Source organism: Podarcis raffonei, chromosome 11, assembly GCF_027172205.1.
Source record: "Podarcis raffonei isolate rPodRaf1 chromosome 11, rPodRaf1.pri, whole genome shotgun sequence".
Lineage (NCBI taxonomy): Eukaryota > Metazoa > Chordata > Lepidosauria > Squamata > Lacertidae > Podarcis > Podarcis raffonei.
The window spans coordinates 19,238,941-19,265,190 of NC_070612.1; the positions used below are offsets into that span (position 1 = coordinate 19,238,941).

Below are 26,250 nucleotides of genomic sequence, written 5' to 3' on the forward strand. Positions count from 1 at the left end.
AAACTGTAGCTCGGGGGGGGGTAATAGGGGTCTCCTAACAATTCTCAACACCCTTAACAAACCACAGCTCCCATAATTCTTTGGGAGAATCTGAGACTGCTTAAAGCACTTTAAATGTATGGTGTATATGTGTGGCCATACCTAGATTGCACTGTTGTTGTTTTTTAAATCACAAAATGATGTGGAAATGTGGAAAAGTGAACTTACATTTGTAAAAGTGTAAAGATGAAGGAAACCAACATTCACAATATTCACCCATCCCTGTTGGAGACTTTGACTCCATAATCCATGCCATCTCTCAATTCTTGAAAATTACTCCTCAAAATCCCACTTTTTCTAAAGTCTAGGTTTGGGCCAGGCAAAATCTTAGTGGCAGTCGCAGCCACACTACTGCTGGCCTAGAGCTATTCCCAACTGCTTCCACAATGGTGATGACTCCTGATACTTTACATTTAATTCCTGCCTCTGCTCCAAGCAACTCAGGATAGATAGCTTGTGTGGAATTCTCTCCATTTTATCCCCAGCACCCAAAACCCTAGAAGGTTAGTGGGGGCTTTGCGGCCAAGTAGAACAACTCTAAGCTCCTTTAACTCACTGGCTCAGTTAGAGCCATCATTACTTAATCCTTGTCGCCAACTCTAAAAATACAGCCGTACCCTGGAGCAGCTAACACAAAGAGATGTAAGAACCTTTGAAGATAAAAACCAGTGCATACAAAAGTTAGAAAATCTGGGCCAGAGAGCAGATACCTCTGGAGAGAGATCATCTCTGCCTGTTCTTGTAAGAAGGCTCCAACATATCCAGGAGGCATTTGGAGCAGTGTCCTGAGGACATGGGAAAACCCATGGTAGGGCTGCCATATTCCGAAAACTGAAAACCAGGACAACTCCAAAGTTGAGCTTACAAAAAAAAAAAAAAGCCAAAATAACAAAATTTTTCGATTGACTTGCCTAAGATCCAGTAGAAAGCAATGGGGGAAATTTATAACATATCTTAAAGGCCACTGTAAACAGTTAAAATCATTAGTAGGATTGGAATATCACTTGTAGTTTAATGGTGAATTTAGGATACAATGGAGAGATAAAGATCTGGATTATTATAAAAGATGCAGGAGGAAATGATTAACAGTGGGACCCACAAAGGATAGGGGGGAAGTCCAAGAGATTCCTTGTTGTTTGTTGTATGTTGGATAGGTGACTGCAAAATTTCAATCTGAGAAACTAAAAAACCCCAAATTTCTGAAAAAAATAAGATCCAGGAGAAAGTGCCACCTTTCGGAAATTGTCCACCCCCCACCCCTGGATGTCAATTCCACCTTTGAAATCCTGGTAATGTCCTGGAAAATCTGTGGGAACAAGTACCGGTAAGTGCTTTCAATTTTTTGATGCCTTTCAGAATGGGGTTTTTCTACTTTCAGAATGGAGTTTTCCTCCTGAGTTCAGGCCCCTAGGCTCACCCCTCTGACTTGGTTGGAGCTGTGTTGACTTCCCAGGCAGACACAGCTATGTACCTATAGGAGGTACATAGGTGAAGCCAGGCCAGCTCATTTGGCCAGGTCTCAGTTCTGCACAGCAGGTCAGAGCTCCCTCATTCATCAGATGACAGATGGCTTCCTTTGGACAGAACCAGCATTCATCAACAGCTCCACCAGACTGGGGAAGGGGAGGGAGTTGACCAATGCTCATCCCAAATTATGAAACATTACAGAGTGAGGGCCTCAATGTACCTGGAACTCCATCTTGCCCCTGGGAGTTTTAGGGTGTGTGTGTGTGAAACTTTGTTGGTTAGATTTAAGGAGGATCCATTCAAATGAATTAAGAGAGTAAGAACTACTAGCAGCTTTTATTTTCAATAATGGCCCCATCAGATCCCTTTTAGAATGGAAAAGCTGAACACACAACTGACTGCTGTTTATCCTCCAGCCTCTTGTTCCAGCCAATGTTGAATTTGTAAAAGGGAGAAGAAAGGCAAAGAACAGGATGGAAAGGGAGGGGAAAGAACAGCAGGATCACGATGAATTTGGCACAAGCTGCCTGCTAGTCGAAGAAGCTTGGCATGTACATGCTGTACAGGAGAACATGCGAAGTCTGATGTTGCCGCGAGCCTTCCATGTTTCTTAAGAAAACTGAAAATGACAAAATAACAGGAAAGTGCCCACCTGAGTCTTCCCATTTACCCACCCATGCCAACCACTGCTGGATCCAGGTTGCAGTTGTGAATTCAGAAAAGAGCTTCGAGGAATCTGACATTATTACACGCCCCACCTTCTTTTAGACACCAGGGACTAGCTGCCTCTGGTATCAAGCAGCAGAGTTCTTCAGTGAACATTATCAGCCAGAAGCAGACATGGCGTATTTGCTATTGAGCTGTGTTTTCGGGGAGGCCTGCAGACTCCTTTCGCTTTTATCTGGATTACAACGGCGCTGCCTTATTGTACATTTGCTGTGTTGCTTGAGGGAAGGGGGCTGGGGAGGAGAGCAGAGCCATTTTTCATTCTGAGGAGGACAGATGAACTGCGCCCTTGTAATTCCCGTCTGCATTAGAGAAATAGCTTTGTGGCAGGTGAGACGGTGTTTGTGCGTCAATGTACGGCGTCAGCACAAGCTGCTTTGTTGTGGGCATGCACTCATGCGCCACATCAGTGAACTCATCAGTCTTCAAAGACCTTATGGCTGGCTGCATATATTTCCGGCCTCCAGTGGAACATCTCCTCCAGAAGAATTAACATCTGGAGGGGTAGGGTCTGAATATGTACCTTTCTCCAAAAGCGTGTATGTGTGTGTATATACGTATACATATACATATACACATACACATATATACATATAAACACACACACACACACACATATATATACATATAAAGGTAAAGGGACCCCTGACCATTAGGTCCAGTCGTGGCCGACTCTGGGGTTGTGGCGGTCATCTCGCTTTATTGGCCGAGGGAGCCAGTGTACAGCTTCCGGGTCATGTGGCCAGCATGACTAAGCCACTTCTGGCGAACCAGAGCAGCGCACGGAAATGCCGTTTACCTTCCCGCTGGAGTGGTACCTATTTATCTATTTGCACTTTAATGTGCTTTCGAACAGCTAGGTTGGCAGGAGCAGGGACCAAGCAACAGGAGCTCAGCCTATCGCGGGGATTCGAACCACCGACCTTCTGATCAGCAAGTCCTAGGCTCTGTGGTTTAACCCACAGCACTACCCACATCCCTACATATACATGTATATGTACATATACATGTATATGTACATATACCTATACATATACACATACACATATACATATACATACACACATATACATACACATATATGAGTCAGATCACCCAATTAAGGAAATTGGAGCTGATTAATTGTATGCATTTTAATCAATGCATCCATTGTTTAATTGTATCTGCACAAATTTATGCATGCTTTTAACAGTAATTTAGAATGGGTTATGGAACCTGGAGCTTCCAGATATGACTGGAAGACAACTTCCATCATTTGAGGCCGATGAGAGTTGAAATCCACTGATTCCCCACCCCTATTTTAAAGGGGGGGAAGCATCGTTCCTTTGTTAGATGGTGCATGCTGTGTTTCATAGCAGACAACATCTTAGAAGAGTCATTTCCATCTGTAACACAATATTAGTTTAAAAGATATATATATTTTTTATAAAGGTGCTCATTATGAACACATAAAGCAATAAACCCATGAATATATTCATTGTACCGAACAGGGGGAAAGGAGACAAGCCAGCTTTCACTTTTTCTTTAAATGTAAAAAAAACACACCATAGGTGAACAGAAAGGGTTGAGATATGTTTTTAACTGGACTCAAATTTACAACTTTTGGGGAATGGTGGGGAGGGAGGAGAAAGGGGTAGTGGGGGTGGAGAGAGTTAAAATCTGAAGTATCGGTTACTCCAAAGCAAGTCCAGGTCTTCAGATAACCGTTACACAAATATTCATTAGGATTTGTAATGCACGCATTAGCAGTAAGATCAAATTTCAGACTGAAAACATACAATTAAGTGATACAATGAAACCCTCTAAGGCTTAGATGTTTTCCAACCCAAGCTAGGCAGCTGAACCTTGATCATTGCCCTATTTTCTTTGAATAATATTTCAAGTGGGAAAGAGCAAAGAAGGAAACTAATCCCCCATGGTAAGAAAAAACTAATCCCTCCGACAACCTTTGTATGAATGGAAATATATTTCAAGGTATTTTCCCAACAGAAGATGCAGAGATGGGTTTTGCACTACTTGAATAATCAGGTTCAAAGTACTCCTTGAAGTGAATTGTTTCAATGAAAAAATTAATTACTCCTAAAACAAAGAAAAAGAAAACAAGAAAAGTGTTTTGAAAATAAATCCCCTTTGACAGAAGTAAAGCATGTGGTAAGAAGCATCCCTTGAGATGCATCTACACTTAGAAAATAAATCAGTTTAATAATGATTCCTTCTCTTTGGGGAACTCTGGGAATTGTAGTTCTGTGTCAAGGGCTAGGGAGCTCTAATAGAGAAATCTCAACATCCTCACCAAACTACATTTCCCAGGATTCTTTGGGTGAAAGCTACTGATGTGATATATAATATAAACAATATAAATTTCTGAAGTTGGACGCCCTTTAGCTCTCATCATTTTATTGTGGCTTGCAACTTAATACAGGAATAAAAACTATTGGGAAGAATTGTTTTTGGAAATAAATTGGTATTCTTCCCCATCTCAACTTCAGGCAAGAAAATGTCATGGATTAGCTCTACCTTGGTGCAAGAGAACACTGTGTTTTGTTTTGCTTTGTTTTGCTTTGCTTTGCTTTGTTGTGTTTTGTTTTGTTGTGTTTTGTTTTGTTTTGTTTTGTTTTTTATGCTCAGCCCCCCACTTCCCTTTCTCATTTCAGAAAGGATCACAAAGTTGGGTGTACTGCAAATCTATCCCTACATATTTACATCTGGGTCACCCATTCCTTCCTCTCTGCATGGTGGCCACACCTAATATTCAGACCCAGACTCAAGCTGCATGAAGGACATTAATCAATACTTAAACCCATCACCTGTAGATAATAAGCATGCATGTTTACAAATACAGACCAAAAAAGAGGGAAACAGTCATTATCTGATTTCTGGCCAATTGCTCCCGTCCACAAGTAACAGTAACAATTGTTGTTTCTGCATTTTTTGACCAACATAAATTAATAAGAGAAGACAACTCTAATAGGATCTTACTTCCATGTAATAATAATAATAATAATAATAATAATAATAATAATAATAATAATAAACTTTTATTTATATCCCACCCTCCCTGACCGAAGTAGGGCTCATAAGATATATAACATTGGTATAAGATCAAACAGTAATTAAATTACCTCCTAAAAACAGGTCAAAATCAAATTAAAGTCTAATTAGATGGCTTTCCGAAGGGTTAGGGTTGGGAACAGTAAGTGCTCATCAGCCTAACGGTTTATGCTGATTTTTTATTGGCCCGTGAGAATGCTGGGAGGCCTCTTTCATATTGGTTCTTATACAAAAAGAAAAGGGGAGTCAGGCTGAGCCCTGACCAAAGGCCTGGTGGAACAACTCCGTCTTGCAGGCCCTGTGGAAAGATGTCAGATCCCACAGGGCCCTGATCTCTTGTGGCAGAGTGTTCCACCAGGCCGGGGCCAAAGCTGAAAAGGCCCTGGCCCTGGTCAAGGCCAGCCTAATCTCTCTGAGTCCCAGGATCTCCAAGGTGTTATTATTTGCAGACCGTAAAATCCTCCGTGGGGCGTACTAGGAGAGGCAGCCCGTAGATACGTATATCCTAGGCCATATATCCAAGCACACCTGGATTTGTAAGGCACTCACCTTTCTGTGATGGTTTCTCTGAGACCACTAGTGACGCCTTTGACCACAGTGCTAGCCTTTGGGGTCAGCACCACCTGAGATATAAAAAAGGAGCCCTTCTTCCTCTTCTCAATGATGGATGCCTGGAGAAACTGGATCAGTTTTTCAGGATCTGTTGTGTTGGCCCACGGAGCTGGCATCATCTGCCCTGGCCACAAGAAGGAAACCTCCAAAGCCACTGGACTGTGATAAAACACCAGCACTTGATAATCCTTCTCCCACAGATACTGGAGACAGACTTCGTGAGCAAATATAGCCGGGCACATTTTATTCCCAAAAGTGTCTTTGAGCATTTGGACCAGTTTTTCATGGTGGCACATTTGCATCCCGTAGAAGTGGTTGAAGTCCAAAAAGACCACTTCCTTGTGGTGGTCAGCAAGAAAGGCACTGATCTCCTCAAGGCCCTCGTTGACTTTGGCACTGAACAAACCATGAGCAAAGTAGAGTTCATTGTCAGGGTCTCTGGGCTTGGTGGAGATTCTAAGATCAAAATACCGTATGCCTGCTCCAAGCTGGCTTGTGAAGTTCATCGTCTGCGTCGCCAACCATTTCCTCATCAGCTTTTTAGCCACAGTTCCAAACACAGAGACAAAATTCTGGACGGTGTCAGGTTGTTCAGGTCCAACGGGTGAGGCCTCATCAATGTAGAAGCTAAATGAGTCATGAGAGCCTAAAAATAACACAAAACAACACGTTTGCATTTTTTTTAAAAAAAAAGCAAGATTTGAAGACTGATACTCAGGGTTGCATGAAAATATTCCAGAGCTCAAATTACAAAACAAATCACTTGTTTCCTCTCTAACTGTTTTAATATCAGTTATTTTAGCATTGGAAAGATGTCGCTAGTAGTATCCAAATGGGCTACCTGTGTAGCAAGAGAATCACAAAATACGTTCTTTTCAGAAGGCACCTGATTGCTTCACACTTGCTCTGGTGTTCTGATAGCATTAGTTTGCACCTCGCAGAGTCAATGAAAGGGATAGCTGTGTTTGTACTATGTTGAGTGTTTGGAGGTCAAAGCATATTGTTAGCTGGGAGGGGGAAATGACTTAACTTTTCAGGCTCAGTCAGTGGTGTGCCGAGTCCCTGCCGAGTCGTGCTTCTTGCACAGAATATGACTCGGCACTGGCAATTGTTTGGTTTTCATTCTGCAAGACCTCGATCTGTTTGAGTAGCAATTGTTAGTCTTGAAGGAAACACACTGTTAGTCTTGAAGGCTGACAATGAGGAATAACTCCAGCTGATATCAGGCCAAAATATATGAATCCAACACCTGTTTAAATTATATGAGAGAGGGCTTAGTCCTAACACCTAATCCTGACATCTGTGGCAGGGCCAGAGGTAAAAGCAGGCAAAGCCACAAATGTACAGTGATACCTCGGGTTAAGTACTTAATTCGTTCTGGAGGTCCATACTTAACCTGAAACTGTTCTTAACCTGAAGCACCACTTTAGCTAATGGGGCCTCCTGCTGCTGCCACACCGCTGGAGCACGATTTCTGTTCTCATCCTGAAGCAAAGTTCTTAACCTGAAGCACTATTTCTGGGTTAGCGGAGTCTGTATCCTGAAGTGTATGTAACCTGAAGCGTATGTAACCCAAGGTACCACTGTAAATTTGCAGCAGGCTAGTTTTGACACACACTCATGCACCCTTCTCTATTCTCCATGAAGACAAGCCACTGAGATGTGTAGCCCGAGGAGAGTTATGAGGGCTGGATGGTGAGGCCATATTCAGTCCCTGGGTCTAAGCTTCCCCAACCCTGACCCAAATGTGCACTCAATTTGGATCATCACCATCACAGTGTCCTTGCAACAGCACAAACTGTAGCATTGTGCAGACACTGTTCAGATGATGGGGCAATGTGCCAGATAGACAGAAGGATTGCATAGGAATGGTTGTCATTATGGACTCATAGGATGAGAATGCTAGAATTATAAGAGCATCACTATGATGCAACCTGGAGCTGACTGTGGCTCAGATCATCAGCTTCTTATAGCAAAATTCAAGCTTAAACTGAAGAAAGTAGGAAAAACCACTGGGCCGGTAAGATACAATCTAAATCAAATCCCTTATGAATACACAGTGGAAGTGAGGAACAGGTTTAAGGATTTAGATTTGCTGGACAGAGTGCCTGAAGAACTATGGTTGGAGGCTCGCAACATTATACAGGAGGCAGCAACGAAAACCATCCCAATGAAAAGGAAATGCAAGAAAGCAAAGTGGCTGTCCAATGAGGCCTTACAAATAGCGGGGGAAAGAAGGCAAGCAAAATGCGAGGGAGATAGAGAAAGATACAGGAAATTGAATGCAGATTTCCAAAAAATAGCAAGGAGAGACAAGAAGGCCTTCTTAAACGAGCAATGCAAAGAAATAGAGGAAAACAACAGAATGGGAAGAACCAGAGATCTGTTCAAGAAAATTGGAGATATGAAAGGAACATTTCGTTCAAAGATTACTATAATAAAGGACAAAAGTGGTAAGGACCTAACAGAAGCAGAAGACATCAAGAAGAGGTGGCAAGAATACACAGAGGAATTATACCAGAAAGATATGGATGTCTCGTACACCCCAGGTAGTGTGGTTGCTGACCTTGAGCCAGACATCCTGGAGAGTGAAGTCAAATGGGCCTTAGAAAGCACTGCAAATGACAAGGCCAGTGGAAGTGATGGTATTCCAGCTGAACTATTTAAAATTTTAAAAGATGATGCTGTTAAGGTGCTACACTCAATATGCCAGCAAGTTTGGAAAACTCAGCAGTGGCCAGAGGACTGGAGAAGATCAGTCTACATCCCAATCCCAAAGAAGGGCAGTGCTAAACAATGCTCCAACTACCACACAATTGCACTCATTTCACATGCTAGCAAGGTTATGCTTAAAATTCTACAAGGAAGGCTCAAGCAGTATGTGGACCGAGAACTCCCAGAAGTGCAAGCTGGATTTCGAAGAGGCAGAGGAACCAGAGACCAAATTGTAAACATGCGCTGGATTATGGAGAAAGCTAGAGAGTTCCAGAAAGACATCTACTTCTGCTTCATTGACTATGCAAAAGCCTTTGACTGTGTCAACCACAGCAAACTATGGCAAGTTCTTAAAGAAATGGGAGTGCCTGATCACCTCATCTGTCTCTTGAGAAATCTCGATGTGGGACAAGAAGCTACAGTTAGAACTGGATATGGAACAACGGATTGGTTCAAAATTGGGAAAGGAGTACGACAAGGCTGTATTTTGTCTCCCTGTTTATTTAACTTATATGCAGAATTCATCATGCGAAAGGCTGGGCTGGATGAATCCCTAGCCGGAATTAAGATTGCTGGAAGAAATATCAACAACCTCAGATATGCAGATGACACAACCTTGATGGCAGAAAGTGAGGAGGAATTAAAGAACCTTTCATTGAGGGTGAAAGAGGAGAGCGCAAAATATGGTCTGAAGCTCAACATCAAAAAAACAAAGATCATGGCCACTGGTCCCATCACCTCCTGGCAAATAGAAGGGGAAGAAATGGAGGCAGTGAGAGATTTTACTTTCTTGGGCTCCATGATCACTGCAGATGGTGACAGCAGCCATGAAATTAAGAGATGTCTGCTTCTTGGGAGGAAAGCAATGACAAACCTAGACAGCATCTTAAAAAGTAGAGACATCACCTTGCCAACAAAGGTCCGTATAGTAAAAGCTATGGTTTTCCCAGTAGTGATGTATGGAAGTGAGAGCTGGACCATAAAGATGGCTAATCGCCGAAGAATTGATGCTTTTGAATTATGGTGCTGGAGGAGACTCTTGAGAGTCCCATGGACTGCAAGAAGATCAAACCTATCCATTCTTAAGGAAATCAGCCCTGAGTGCTCACTGGAAGGACAGATCCTGAAGCTGAGGCTCCAATACTTTGGCCACCTCATGAGAAGAGAAGACTCCCTGGAAAAGACCCTGATGTTGGGAAAGATGGAGGGCACAAGGAGAAGGGGATGACAGAGGACGAGATGGTTGGATAGTGTCTTCGAAGCTACAAACATGAGTCTGACCAAACTGCAGGAGGCAGTGGAAGACAGAAGTGCCTGGTGTGCTCTGGTCCATGGGGTCACAAAGAGTCGGACACGACTAAATGACTAAACAACAACAACAACAACAATGATGCAACTGGACCCTCCCAGATGATGATGAAACTGCACTATTCCTTTGGATTTGGATGGATGAATCAACTGACTTATTGGCAGGTCTATCACATTTCTATTCCACGCATCCTCGGAGGAGCAAAGGATGCGTCAGTTTCCAGGGCTGGAGAAGAGTGCATAACATTCAAAAACCAATAGCTGTAAATGAAACGGGCCCTTCCATGATTCTAAGAAGGCTTTGAGTGATAATACGAGAAGACCAGTAACATTATATAAAATGAAATTTCAAAAGACTACAGAACAGTGTGAGCATGGAGGCAACAAGTTTAGCTCATCATAAAGGACATGACGGGTTTTATCCAAGAGAGTCTTGGGACACTTCTGCCACCAGATTCCCTACAGTTCCCCCCAAAATGCAAGGAACGGCACCACCGCCCAGTACACATGCATGCATATACATAGGGATCTTTTTTGTTTCAGGTACAAAATATTGCTGTTTAAAGGCTGAAAAACATTATACCCCAGTGCCATAGAGGATGAATCTGACAGAGGATAGGGAGGTTTGTTACAGGAGATGGATAGCTTCAAATCTACCTGTCTCACAAGATACCCAGGGGGAGGCATTTTCTTGCACAGTCTGAGGATGTAGCTCTTCCCTCTTCTAGAACTCTGAGCAACCCGTCAGAAAACCTGCCAGTGAAGCAGGAAATCCCAGAGGCAGCAGAAGGCTCCCTAGTCCCATCACAGTCCAAGCCTAATAAGGCACAGCCCCGTTCAGCCCTGATAGGAATCTCGTTGGGAGTGGAGTTGCAAACAGCAGCCCTCTCTGGTTTGCTCCAGATAATTGCTGAAGCAGAATTCCAAGTTTGCGACGCCTGAGAGCCATGTTTCCTGCCGGAGTTGGAACCTTGCTCCCCAAATGTGCTGACCATGGTCCTGATCTCCAGCGACCTATCCTAAGATCCAGCCCTAACCAAAAGCAGAGCAACAAAGGCTGAGGCTCTCTTAAGGAGCATGCATGTGAAAGCGCCAGCAACAAATTGGACACATCTGCACGTTATCTGCATGGCAAAGGACCCTAGAAAGACTCTCATGTGCCACACTCTGTTTAAAGCATAGCGTCTTCTGTTCTCTGCACTCACACCACCCTGCAGGTCATTTACTGAAAGGGGATTAGACAAATTCATGGAGGACAACATTATCATTGCTTACTACTTATTACCAATGGGTAGTCAATGGCTATATATGACCTTCGGGATCAGAGGCATTATTCCTCTGAATTTTCAGTTGCTGGGAAATGCAGATGGGCATCCTGTATGGGGGCCTCCTATAGGCACCTGGCTGACCAAGGTGAGAACAGGATGATGGACTAAATGGGCCTTTGACCTGATCCAACAGAGCTCTTTTTATGTTCTCAGCTCTTTGCAGTGATGCTCCCAGTCCAATCCTTAAAAGGAATCTGAGTGGCTAGAGTGCTTTTCAAGAGAAAGGGTTGCATTCAACGCAGTGCTAAGCCTAAGGCTATCCTTGCACAACAGAATGTTCTCCCCACCCCGAAATCTATTCTGGGTGTTCTCCCAATCCTCCAAGGCAGATCTACAGATGGCCTGGGGGGGGGGCATGCAGGGGGAGGAAGGGAGGGAAAATCTCATTGTTTTGCTGTTTTTGTTTTAATTACTTATTTGTGTTTTTATCTTGTATTTTTATCTCGTGAACCGCCCTGAAATCTTCTGATGAAGGGAGGTATATAAACCTAATAGTAAATGGTAAATAAAATAAAAATTATGCTAGCGGCAGTCCCAGAACTATCTGGTTTTCTCACTGTGAAGGGGGGAAAGGGGAGGGCCTGTAACTTTGAACTCTTTGGAAGAAAACCAGTAAAGGGGAGGAGGAAGATAAGATTCCGGGCAGAAAAATAGCAAAGAAAGGGTTAAAACAGCTGACCACTCCACCCCACCCAAGTCTCCTACCTTTAGAACATCTGTGTGTCCTTTGAAGACTACAGACAGATGGGGAGATACAGAGCAAGGTGAGATCCTGAGCAATGGCTTGACATAGGAATGAAGCAGATTGCTATGTTCCTAATTCCACTTGCAGAAGAACTCTATTTTATCCAGACCTCGGAATGTTTTTGAGGGCTGATTCACTCACGAATGTTTGTCATATAATGACTGAAGCACTGAGCAGTGGATTGCCATCATAAATCAAAATGCCACAGATATCACTTCACATCACCTCAAATAGAGTGTCTTTTATTGGAGTTGGATTAGACATATTATGGTGAATCATCAAATGCTGGCTAGCTAAGAGCGTGCATGTATGAACCGGCACTCGCTCTTCGTGACAACAAATTTCACCAGAGTTTAAGCCGCCGTTGAAATAGTTCCTGCTAAAAAGTTCTCTTTAAAAAAAATAAATTAAAAATACCAATCTTCGATGTTTCCTGCAAGCGTTTTTACTCAGATCTTACTACAAAGGCAACCATGTAAGCACATAAAGTTAAATATATTTGTGCCTGGGTGGAAAATAATCTGGCAGACTTCACTATTCTCTCAGTTAATTATCTGATGATCTGAGATTTTCTTACACCCACAATCATTATGTTTTGCAAACCCAGGTCTGTTCATTCATGTGCAAATACTGTCTTCTGTCAATCTATTCTTGCCTTAGTCACTGAAAAGAGGTCCCCTGTTAGGAGAAATGTCTGTGTTGATTAAAAGTAAATACTGTAACTAGTTTCTATGTTGAAACCAGGGATCTGGAAGTTGCTGCCCTCCAAATGTTCCTGGACTTGAATTGCCATCTGTCCTGGACAGAACGGGCAATGACCAGCAATGATGACAGCTCTCCAACCCTGATCTGACCCAATCACTACATCATATGAGATGTTGCTTTGCATCATGAGCTGATTGTGAGGTTCTGTGCCCACACCTAGTAACACGTGCTTTCTTCACTGCAATCTCATGATGTTGTGTCCTCACAGCAATGCAAGGATGGACAAGCATTTCTGAACTGCAATGGGAGAGCTCACTTACTCTAAAGTAAGCCCCTTTCTGTTTTGCAGGTCCTGTTTGAAATGGCAGCCTTTGGTCTGCAAAGACTTCCCCTTTGAAGTTTAACGCAATCCCTGCTTCTCTGCAAAATTAATTAATGAGCCGTTTCCACCATTGCCTTGAAAAGCGAAATTGCAACCCGATTGTCTGCATTTCTACTCAGATGTGAAATCCTACTGCATTTAGTGGGTACAGAGTTAGAGCCTGCAAAAACCTACCATCCCCCCCCGAAAAACCCAAGTTAAGGGGCAGGAGTTAGGCAGAGAGCACTCTCCCCCACTCCTTTAGAAGTTCAGCCTCAATCCCAGCTGCACTTCCACAAAATGGGGCAGCAGTGCCACTCTGGCCCATGGGCATAGACAACGGGGGATGGGTGGGAGGCAGTGGCCCCCTCTAGATCAAGTAAAACAATAGAAATACTTAATTAACTGAACAATCACATCGGTTCTTCCCCCCCACACACAAAAGTCCTCCCCTCCCCACAACCAAGTCCTCCCCCCAAAAAAATCCTGGCTATGCCCATGCTCTGGCCTAGAGGTTGTCCTAATTCCATCCTCTGGCTCAGAGGACTAAATTTCAGGTGCTCCAGTGAGATCAGATTCAACTAATGAGTCCTCTCAGTGGAAGCCATGTGCAATGACTTCCGCTTGTGCAACAGCCTTCCCCCTCTGTGTGCCCCCCCAAAACATAATAATAATGGAGGGAGGAGTCAGGGAAACAATTTGTCTGGCAAGCTCAAATGCTTTCACTGTGCATGCTACTGAATTCCTCTCCGGGTCTGCCCTGTTCCATCTGAGTAAAAGACGCCTGCAAGGACCTGGTCTCCTCTTACTGAGGAGGAATCTTTCAGCGTAGCTGAACACAGGACAATCGCTGCTCCTATAAAGGGCTCAGTCTAAGCCTGGCTGTTGCTGAAGCAACATCCACCTGCTGTTCTTTGCTAGTACAGTGGTACCTCGGGTTAAGTACTTAATTCATTCCGGAGGTCCGTTCTTAACCTGAAACTGTGCTTAACCTGAAGCACCACTTTAGCTAATGGGGCCTCCCACTGCGCCGCCGGAGCCCGATTTCTGTTCTTATCCTGAAGCAAAGTTCTTAACCTGAAGCACTATTTCTGGGTTAGCAGAGTCTGTAACCTGAAGCGTATGTAACCCGAGGTACCACTGTAGTCAGGCTGAGCTCTCTGCTCCCTGCAGAACAAGCTGTTCTCATCTTGGCACGAACTGGGTTGAAGTTCCTTTCCACACCTGGTACCATCGGGGTATAAGGAACCAGTACCTGGGCCACAGGACTTTCTTGTTCAAGCTTGAGGAGGTGCAACTAAAGTTGTTTTATTGCAATATCAAAATACACAATGGCATTGCTTTTGGCGGGGTGGGGTGGGGAGAGATACCATTTGCACACGCTTCAACTTTCCCCCTTCCCACCTCTTGTGAGCACTTAGGAAGGATATATTGCATCGGAGACCTTTTTGTGATGCAAATGGTATTTCTATTAAAGAAGCCATCAGTCAAATGAAAGCCCTGGTTTAAATAAATCTATTTACCCAGCGTAAAATATTTGCATTGTATCATCAAAACAAAAATAAATCAGTGGTTAATAGCTAATTCTTTCTCCCAAGTCACATATATATAGGCAGAGAGATCCATTGCCAGGCAGTTAATCTGCTCAGGGCTGCCCATATTGACTGCACAGCTTTTAAAAACTCATTCTTCAAGTACAGGAAGCCAGCTTTTTTCTTTTTAAAAAAGAACTCTTTCCAGGATAAATTAGTCTGCAACGACTATGCAAAGATAAAGATATTTGGAAACCAATATTCAGCACAAAGACAGATGTTAAAATATTGGGTGTGTTGTGCTATGATCATGAACAAAGCTGGAGTTGGGTGCTAATGGATGGAGCTAATTTTCTCTCTGTCTTTCATAATCTAAGACTTGAACACAGAGGGAGGAAATGAAACCAAGTGGCAGAAGGTTTGGGACAGGCAAAATAACTTATTTGCACAACACACAATTTATGGAGTCCACCAGCACTTGCCTCGTATACTGAACTGTGCTCCTCAAAGGCTGTGTACCCAACGTGTTCCCCTCCAAATGTTGCTGGACTCCAAATCCCATCAGCCCCAGTCAGTATGGCTCATTGTCAGGGGTGATGGGAGTTGTGGTCCAGCAACATCTGGCTAGCCTACGTTGGCTATTCCTGCTCAAAGGTATCATTTGGACTGCAATGCAATCCCCATCACCCATCTTCAGGTGGCTCAGTGGACCAGTCTGGATGAAACACACCTCACTCTCTGAGTTTTATCTTCCATTTTCACCACTTGACTCAACCTGATACCCCTATCTAGATTTGTTCCTGTTCCCTTTCGCCATATTGCTTCCTGCCTTGGATGAGTTTACTTGCTTCTAAACCATGGGGTTTTTTTCAGCTGATGATTCTGCAACTTGACCTTCATGACCTTCTGTCTGGTTTGGACTACATTACCCAAATCCATTGGGACTTCACTCTTGGGGTTGCTTCCATTGATCGTTCTTCATGCTTCTAGCCCTGTGAAACTGAATCAGATCCCCAAAAACGTGACTGCCAGCAGATCCTCCCATCAAGCACGCAGCACCCCAGAGCCAAAACAGCCACAAAAATAAGCAAGCGAGCTCTTAACTTACAGCACAAATTATTAATCAACTTGAGCTTCAGTTGATTAACCTACCAGCTAAATGGTCTAGCAGCTCTTGTGAGAAAAGTGAATAGGATTCCATGCAAAGAAGGAGATCCACACACAATTTAATCAATGACCAGCATGCTCAGGTGAAACATGTCTAAAGTAGCCTACATTGCTGGGCAAAATGTGGGGGCTTGATTTCCGCCCCCACCTGCAATTTCCTCCATAAAGCAGAATTCCTCGAGCACTTTCACGCTACTGAGCATGAGAGACAGCGTCTTTTCTACGCAACGACGTCCCCATCATCATTTGTGTTCGGAATAATCCTGGCACGTCTACTGATAAAAGCAATTTAAGAAAGAGAATCGCTTGTATTAGAAAAGAAGATGATGAAATTTCCAGACGGTCCCTGTTAAAGGTCTTTGTAGCACACAGCATTAAGTGAGTGAGGGCAACACTTTCTAGTAAAAGGAAGTTGAAATCAAAGTGTTCCCTCTCAGCCCTGAGCAGTCTCTTGATTGATGTTATCTGTAACAACAACAATACTTAATAGATTTTTATAATGGGGAGAAACCTTTCTTTGAAGTACAGTGCTTCACAGTACTAACACGATTGCTGGACGAAAAAAGAAAAGAAAAAGCAGTCTTCATGCCAATTACCGGAGCTCATCAGCGAAAGAAACCTTCTGGATCGCTAGCTTATTTTTCCACTATAATTTTCCCCCAGTACAATCCGTACAGTCCTTCCTCGGTGCAAGGCGGACTTGGATGTATATTTTTAGACTCCCTGCAGACTTTTTCAATGTTACTTTCACCCGCTGCTTGTGTAATAGGTTTTATTAAGACTGTAAAAATAATAAATCCAGAATCTATGCTGGAGTTTCATATTCTGTCCTTTAAAAAAACAACCACCAGAAACCTACCAGCCCTAGCATTAGGCAGTTTGCTGCCACTGCCTCAGGCTGCAGATTCCAGTGAGGGGCAGTGGTGCTTCTCCTGGGAGGGAGGGACATACCCTTCTGTTGGAGGACAGAGTCCTGCACCCCCATAACTACCTTTACAAACTGCCATTAGTACGAAAGATATGGCCATTCCTGGTGCAGGAAAGTTTGACCACAGTAATTTATGCATCGATTCCTTCAAGCCTGGGCTTCCCTTCTGCTTGATCTGTAAGAGGCAGATGGGTGCGGGATGCTGCCCAATTTAGAACCCCACTCTGTACCCACTCAGCCACCCAGTCCCCAGTCCTAACACCAAGGACCACTGGCAGAGACCCCTACCTGACTCTGCTCTGTATACTATATGTTTGTTTACTCTGCAATAACCTGTCCCCCATGCATTTAAAAGCTGGCAGAGGCTGCTTGTTCTTTTGCCTAAAGATACCCAGGGCAGGGGGTGGGGGGACCTGAATTTGCCTTCAGTGTGTTCTCTATGCTTCAAAATATACCTCAGCAGCTGCAGTGTGTGACATATCAAGCTGGGCACTGCACGGTGCCTTATAATGTTCATGCCCAGGCAAAGACATCGGAGATTGTTAGAGCCCAAAACACCATGGTGGATATCACCATTAGAGGTATTATCTGTTAAAAAGAAAAACACAGAAGGCAAATGGGTCAGATATCAGCAATTAGTAAAAGAAGATCAAGGCCAATTAAGGTTAAGATCATATGAAGAACTTGGCCAGTATTGTAACACATGGCTACAATATGGAGAGGCATTGAGCCATGATTGCTCTTGCATTTCAACAAAAGAGAGCTCCTGTGAGTGCTTTTGCTTGGCTGGAAGGTACTGTTGAACTGTGTTGGTACCTCTTCCTGGGCAATGGAGAGATGAGCATGTGGGTTGTGTGTAGAAGATAATGGCTTTTGCATGGAAGGAAGGTAGCCATCTTTACATATGTTGCTCCACCACTTTTGCTTCTGGTTTTGCTGACTTTTGCCTCTGCCCTGCCCACCTCTGGCATGCAGCTCTCGGCAGGTTCCATACAAGGAAAAATGGCCCCCTCAGACTGAAAAAGGCTCCGCACCCCTAACCTGTTGCATGGGATAGCCCAGTTTGGGAGCTATATAAAGGGACAGAGCAGACTAAGACTCCGGGCTGCAAATTGTCTCTTGCTCCAACTCGTGATACACCCCTTGGAGTGTGTTTGCAGCATCTGCATGCTAACAAATATATGCTGGTACAGGCATAAATCTCCCCCCACAATGAGTGCATCAAAAAAATTTCTAAACAGTTCTTACAAAATATGAGTTACGGCTAATTAGCGCGTGCCAGTAGCACAATTAGCAAAATGGCTTGTTGCCAGAAAGGAAGGGAAGAGAGACTTTGTAGGCATTTTAATTCCTTATGCAACAAAAATGGGAGCCACAAAGATGAGAGTTTCTAAAAACCAGAACAAGCAGCATAACAGCATTTAAATCCCAGCCAGAGGGATGATGATGATAACTGCAAAAAGACTGAAAATACAAAGGTCTTCACCAGGTGCCAAAAAGATGTTCATGTAGGTATCAGGTCCTTAGTAACCTCCAGTTTCATCTCTTTAAGTGGGAACCTAAAAAGGATCTCTGGTGGTAATAATCTGAAGGCCCAGGCAGGTATATACGAGAGGATACCTGACCCAAACTGGTGTAGACAATGAGTTCTTGAGTTGTCAGAGTGAGCTTTCTGAAGGTCTCCCTCTCACATGCAGATGTGCAAGGCTGCTGTGTTATGAAGGACCAGTTTATATCTTTAGGATAATTAAAGGTATAATTACTGGAGTGTACTAATTCAGGCTGACCATAAAGTAGGCTGATCGCCGAAGAATTGATGCTTTTGAATTATGGTGCTGGAGGAGACCCTTGAGAGTCCCATGGACTGTAAGAAGATCAAACCTATCCATTCTGAAGGAAATCAGCACTGAGTGCTCACTGGAAGGACAGATCCTGAAGCTGAGGCTCCAATACTTTGGCCACCTCATGAGAGGAGAAAACTCCCTGGAAAAGACCCTGATGTTGGGAAAGATTGAGGGCACAAAGAGAAGGGGACGTCAGAGGACGAGATGGTTGGACAGTGTTCTCAAAACTACCAGCATGAATTTGACCAAACTGCGGGAGGCAGCGGAAGACAGGAGTGCCTGGCGTGCTCTGGTCCATGGGGTCAGGAAGAGTCGGACACGACTAAACAACTAAACAACAACTACTTCAGGCTACAAGGTGGGGGGACTGCTTGAATGTTTTAATGTTCAGCATGCATGCACACCCCGTACACTTCCCTATACGTTGAAGTAAGACATGTAGGAGTAGTTTAGGCTGAATCACCCTGACATGCTGAGTTTCTACATGCAAGGAATTGCTTCCCAGCTAACAACTACTTACAGTATTAATTTGCTTCCCAAATCTATTGTGGTTTTAGGAAACAGGTAAAAGACACACCTCTTCCACAGCAGGCTTTGGAATGAGGGGACAGCGATTGCAGTAATTTATTAAATGGTTTGACACTGCAGCTTTTGATATGAGTTATACAGAAATAATAGTTTTAAAGTTCTTGTGTTGCATGGTTATTACATTGCAAAGTGGCCTGTGCACCAAATAAATCATACAATCTAATACAGCATCAAAACCTACCTACAGCATCAAATAGTATGATACAGCTAAAGCTTGATCTCCACATGCCTATTTGCATCATTGGCAAAGTAAAGGTAAAGGGACCCCTGACCATTAGGTCCAGTCGTGGCCGACTCTGGGGTTGCGGCGCTCATCTCGCTTTATTGGCCGAGGGAGCCGGTGCAGTGGCATAGCGTGGGGGGTGCAGGGGGGCGGCCGCACCGGGCGCAACATCTGGGGGTTAGGGTTAGGGGGCGCAAATTACTTGCCTTGCCCCGGGTGCTGACAACCCACACTACGCCACTGCCGGCGTACAGCTTCTGGGTCACGTGGCCAGCATGACTAAGCCGCTTCTGGCGAACCAGAGCAGCGCACGGAAACGCTGTTTACCTTCCCGCCAGAGCGGTACCTATTTATCTACTTGCATTGTTTGGTGTGCTTTCAAACTGCTAGGTTGGCAGGAGCAGGGACTGAGCAACAGGAGCTCACCCCGTCACAGGGATTCGAACTGCCAACCTTCTGATCGGCAAGTCCTAGGCTCTGTGGTTTAACCCACAGTGCCACCTGCGTCCCTTATCATTGGCAAAGGCAGAAGCAAATTAAGCAAGGTTTACTGAGACTTTTCTCAGCTAAGCAATGTAAGGGGTGTGCTCTCCAGCTTTCCAGTATAAAGTATTACCCAATTTTCAGAGTATTCAAAATAAAATGGCAATAACAGTTATGCCCCAAACATGCATATATTGTATTGATTCATTTCATTTATTTTGTACACAGAATTCAACTTGCTGTTTCTTGGGGTGTGTGGTTTGTTTTGTTTAGTTTTTTAAAAAAAGCATTTCCATTTTACAGCATTTCCAATTTTCAGCTTTAGTGCCAAAACATAAACAAATATATTTGCCCAAAGCGCCTATCTATGGTGCATATGATCACAGTAATTATCTAAGTGCAATGTTCTGCTCTAATATAGACTGTTTACACATCTTCCTTACATCAGTTGGGGAAAATAGCAGAATTTCTGCATAATTTAGACAGCATAATGTAGATTGCATAATTTAGACCCAATTTGCATAATGTATTATATGTGTGCATATGTGTGTGTACACACAGCATAATCAAACTATCTTCCGTTTCTCTAGTGCAGAAGTTTGCCAGTTCTACCTCCCAGCTTAGTTGCTATGCAGACCAGCAGGCGTGTGGCGCCGGGAAGTGGGGGGCACCCTACAGACTGGGGAGCGGGGCACAATACAGTACTTAAAATTGCCTTTCTGTGCGTCATAAAAATGACGCTCAGAATAATTACTATAATAGGCATGCTGAAACGCTGTTAAGCCAAGCAGTTCTCTGCAGAACATGCTGTTTTGATTGATGCGTCGGCTAGAATGCAAACTTTACTTAGCAATCTCTTATCTGCTGAATCAAAGTACTTAATCAATGTGCATGGATGAAATGGGGTTCTCTCTCTCTCTCTCTCTTGCTTGATGCCGAACCAAAAGGAAGACATGCTCTTGCACACTAGGCCGGGTGAGTCCAAAACAGATGTTTCGAAATCCACAGCTTTCAAAAGTGGGTGGATCTTCCTGCAGTGGTCAAATATAGCAAGGAAGTTATGGCAGGATCAAAGAGGTGCTGGCAGTTAAATAAAGAACCTCAGAGTAAGCTAACGAGATCAAGCTGTAGATAGCATCACTCCAGCTAGAAAACTTTGCACAAAGGCATACAGAATATATCAGAAGCCCAATAAATTAGATCTAATTAAGAAGGTATGCAACCAGTTAAATATGGTTAAAATAACAGCTGTATTTGAGGAGGAAGGGAGGCTTAAAGAAAGCAAAAATAAGAGGAACCTGGTAACTTCTTATATCTCTTTTGAGAGTTGGGAAATCCAGGACAGGGAATGGATAATATGTAATGATGAAGACATGAAATTAATGTTTTTAAGGAAAAGTCAAAAGCTTTAAACAAAACGAAGAATAAATCAAATGCCAGTCAAATTATCTGCCACAAAGATGTAGTATCTTCCCAGTCCACAGCACACAAGATTTTCTTATCTATATTCACATTACCCAAAAGGAATGGGTGCCATTAGCCTCATGGCAAGCTGCATGTATCTCTGAGCAAAACTACACATTACTTTTTTAAAGGGGCACTACACTGTTTAGCATGGCAGCATTGGCACTTTGGAACTCCCAGCTTATTGATGCCAGGCAGACACCTTAACTGTATTCTTTTTGGCACCTGCTGAAGACATTCTCATTTAGACAAGCCTACTCAAAGGTTTAAGGGATGCGGGTGGCGCTGTGGGTTAAACCACAGAGCCTAGGACTTGCCGGTCAGAAGGTCGGCGGTTCGAATCCCCAAAACGGGGTGAGCTCCCGTTGCTCGGTCCCTGCTCCTGCCAACCTAGCAGTTTGAAAGCACGTCAAAGTGCAAGTAGATAAATAGGTACCGCTCCAGCAGAAAGGTAAACGGCGTTTCCGTGCACTGCTCTGGTTTGCCAGAAGCGGCTTAGTCATGCTGGCCACATGACCTGGAAGCTGTACGCCGGCTCCCTCGGCCAATAAAGCGAGATGAGTGCTATGGAAATGTAAAGAGACTGATGGAAATGTAAAGAGACTGAAGGTACATTCTTTCACCTTTGGTGGACATGCCCAAGGATTAAGACTTTCTGGGATATGATCTATCATGAAATGAAAAAGGTATTTAAATATACCTTTCTGAAGAAACCAGAGGCCTTTCTCCAGGGCATGGTCGGCCAATTGGTGCCAAAGAAGGATAGAACTTTCTTTATGTATGCTACAACAGCAGCAAGAATACTTATTGCAAAGTACTGGAAGACACAAGATCTACCCACCCGAGAAGAATGGCAGATGAAGGTGATGGACTACATGGAACTGGCGGAAATGACTGGCAGAATCCGAGACCAGGGAGAAGAGTCAGTGGAAGAAGATTGGAAGAAATTTAAAGTTTATTTACAGAAACATTGTAAAATTAAGGAATGTTAGAAGGATGTTGGAATGAAGTTATGTGGCTTTAGCAGAAATGTTATAAAGTAAAAATAGACTGTTAATTGGTGAAAGGAGGGAAAGTAAAGTTACATTATATTAAGATAAATTATAGGACAAAAACTGGGAAAGATGGAAAGGATTTGCTGAAATAGCTAACTGAACTAGAATACAAAAAAGGGAGGTGTGAAGAGGTTAAGGAAACAAGCAAATGAAAGATAAGTTATGGGAAGGTTCGTTGTGTTTTTTAATTGTTTCTATTTTTCTGTTTTTTCCTTTTTTTTTCTTTTTCCTTATTGTGATGTGTTGACTTGTTTTTGCTTAATTTGGTGATTTCTTTTTTTTCTTTTTGTAACCTTTAAAACTTTAATAAATATTACTTTTTTAAAAAAAAATAAAGCGAGATGAGCGCTGCAACCCCAGAGTCGGTCACGACTGGACCTAATGGTCAGGAGTCCCTTTACCTTTACCTTACTCAAAGGTTTATAAAGTTTGTGTGAGTTTTAATTGGTTTTAGTCTGTCCTATTGCAGTTTTAACTTTCTGTTACTTTCTGTATGTTTTAAAATTACGGCAGTTTTATTCCATCTTCCCAACGTTTCTCAAACTGCTGATTTTGTTTTATCTTTTACACAATGCAAAAGTCGCTTCTCAATGCTGTAGATCAAAGCATACCCTGTGGACGTGAGCTTAATCTGTAATGTCGTGAAAGATTTTCCAAGCCTGCTTTGATGCCATATGGATTACTGCATACAGAACATAACACTGATCCTTGTATTTGTCCTGAAAGACAATTCTCAGTGTCTGGTGATTATTAATTTTTAAATTTAATAGTGTTTGTATTTTTGTAAGCGACTTCTGGAAGTCTAGCAAGATATAGCGGAAGCCTGGTGCTCATTTCTGTGTTATTTGCTGCTGGAAAAACTTCTGATTGAAATCCCATTAAATCACAAAGCCATGGCAGTTTTATCCCAGTGGTTTTCATGATCACGCCACTACTACTCTCATGACAAAATTTGGGGTAGCATCCTTGGCTGGCCAAATCTCCCCACCTTTCTGAATAAAGCTGCTCTCTCTACTTGTGCTGTTACAAATAACTTCTAACTCTGAAATTCAAAGAAATCCATAGGTCTGTTATACTGTGCCTTCCGCAGATAATGATATTGGGTGTGTATCATGCACTGCATAATGGAGTGTATCTTCATGAGGGTAAAAAAAAACAAAAAACTATTTCCAAATACTGAGATCTATTTATATCAATTCCCGGAGTTTGCCTTGTTAAAATGGCTTGCCAATTGTACCTACCGTACATTTGTGCTGATTAGCTCAAGGCCAGAAATCAGAACAGGCAACGCATCTCAAAAGGCTTTGGGCATAATCTGCTACTTTGTGCAGGAAAACTTCCCGCTAGATGAGCTTTCCCCATGCCGATGACCTCCCGATGTGTTGGACTACAACTCCCATCAGCCCTGACTAGGGCTGATGGGAGTTGTAGTCCAATACATTGGGAGGTTGCCAGCTTGCAGAAGGCTGTGCTAGATGGTGTCCATTGACTGACTTTGTCCTGGCAAGATTTCCTGAATCGCTACCTGAATTGTCAGCAAACCCCTGTGCAGTGCAATCCTTGATAGGTCTACTCAGAGGTAACTCCGAGGGAGTAAACCAAGGCAGGTAAGTGGGCATAGGACTACCGTCTTTAAGTCTTTGCTGCATGACCCACCGAAAGTGTTTACGCAGACATTGTTCGTCACTTGATGACAGACTGCAGCAGCATCATATGACGAGTTGCATGGGTGAATGCAGCCCCCTCAGATACAAGCACCAGGGTCCACAGATACCACTTATTGTATCGCCTCAAACAAACAGCCTTTTTTTTAATGGAGTCCCTTCACTCATTTGGTTTAACGTTATGCAGCATTGAGCAATGACACTGCTGAATTTGGGCACTGCTGGCTCAAAATGCAAATATGGCTGTATCCTGCATCATGCCATCCCCCCACTCCTTCTCTGGCTTGAATTCTAATCCAAACTGTGGAAGAACTACCTGATCTGGTCTACCTACTGGTCTGGCCTGGTTTGTCCTTGCCTAGCAGCACCCACCAAAGCAAAGCTGGGGAATCTGAGACTCTGTCATGTACTCCAACTGGGGCTAAGAAAAAGCAATGCATTTTCCAGTCCCTCAGGAAAACAGCTTTAAAACAGACAGACAGACAGACAGACAGACAGACAGACAGACAACCCTGTCCCACAGAAGGTGTTTTTTTCCACCACTAGTTCTGAAAAATCCAATGATCAGCAATTTAATTTAAATGAACTTCAGACTTGTTTTAACCTTTGTGCAAAGACTACTGTGTTGCAGAAACCCAACAGTCTGGACTTTGAAAGAAGAGAGAGACCTCTCAGCACCATGGAGAGAAATGGAATTTCTGTGCTTTCCAACCACGGCGGCCATGCACCTACTTTTACAGATGATAGCCATCTGTTTGAAGCCCAATTTTTAAATAATGCGCCGTGAGAATGGAGGGCAGGGGCAGACTTGGAAGTTGCCCAGTGTCAGGCTTTGGGGAATCAGATCTTTCCCCTGGTGGCAGTAAATAAGCATATCAAACGAAAGGAGCATTCTTACCAGTTAGTTTCTTTAATAATCACAGCGAGAAACAAAGGAATGCTTATCTCTCTAGAAATGGCGTTGCTCCCAGTAAAGGTTTACCCCCTCCATCCCCATTAATCTACGTCACTCCTATGTCGGGTAATCTGAGCTTGTTGCCGCTATGCTCTCTGTTCTATCATTCTCAAGCCCATCTAGTCTTAGGCGAAGGGGGGTCAGGAATGCTGTCCAAGGACACTGAATCTGCCAGCTGCCTCTCCTGGTGTTTCCTCTTCTAGCTGTTCCTCACCCAGTGTTTCCCAGCTTTTCCCTCTGCCAACCACTGCTCTAAATCAATACTGTACTCCTGCCCCTAGGAAGGTTGAGGAAAAGGGGGGCAGCTCCCACCATTCCTCCTCAGTCCAGCACTTGACACCCACCAATACTTTCCAAATCCTCCACTTGACGTCATCGTCTGCTGCTGGGACACATGGACCTCCAGGGGCAGAGGGAGGCAGGCAGCAATGTGAGAGCTTGCCCCTGTGTTGCCATTTCCACCCAAATAACATGTGTAGAGAGTTAGACATTTTGAAAAGTTATTATTACATTTCGAGTTGACTTGTAAGACACCTTAGAAGGATTTCGGTCCTTCAAGGTGAGATACACACGATTTCAAAAATAAATAAATAAATAAATAAGCAACTATATTGCTAGGCTGATGCAATGCTGAGAGAAGGGAAGAAGGGGATTTTCTGATGGCAGCCAAGAACTTAGCTCTGCTTCCAGCTGGATCTTACTCCCACTCCCCCCCCATCTTGCCATGCATTTATAAAATGTGCTAATGAAGAGAATGTGTTAATCAAGGTAAATCAAGGATAGGCAAGAGGGGTTTTCTGGTGGCAGCAGAAAACAATGATCAAGATAAATCATGGAGGGAAGGATTTTTTTCCTGGTGGCAACTAAGAACTTATCTCCACTCCCAGCTGTATTGAGATCACTTTGCGCACATTTATAAAATGTGCTAATGAAGAAAATGACGGATTTATCTACGCTGTGTTAAGCTAAATTGTGGATGGTGGGGAAGGGTTTTTTTCTGGTGGTTCCAGAAGCTGTGTTTAAATCTCTCCGTTTTAAACTCTTTTTAATTATAGTATGTGTAAGTCGCCTTGAGACAGTGGTTTAGAAGGGCAATTAATAAATTAAGCGTAGAAATAATAATTATAACAATACACTTGTAAAATGTGCTAATGAAGAAAATGAACAATTCACCTGCCCTATGTTAATCAAGCTGAAACTAGACGCATGTGAAAATGCTTTTGGCGTTGCGTTTGATATTCATGCTAACAGCAAGACAGTCTCGAAGGCAAATAAGTATCCTGGAGACAA

At 43.4% G+C, this 26,250-nt stretch overlaps 1 protein-coding gene across 1 annotated transcript in view; it reads right to left on the reverse strand.

The window, feature by feature from the left end:
- The window catches only part of PLCXD3 (phosphatidylinositol specific phospholipase C X domain containing 3), a 77,184-nt gene that overhangs the window by 13,577 nt on the left and 37,357 nt on the right, over positions 1-26,250 (reverse strand). The window contains exon 2 of the mRNA XM_053408211.1: positions 5,833-6,541. Coding sequence (XP_053264186.1) covers positions 5,833-6,541 — 709 coding nt within the window. The remainder of the gene's footprint in view (positions 1-5,832; positions 6,542-26,250) is intronic.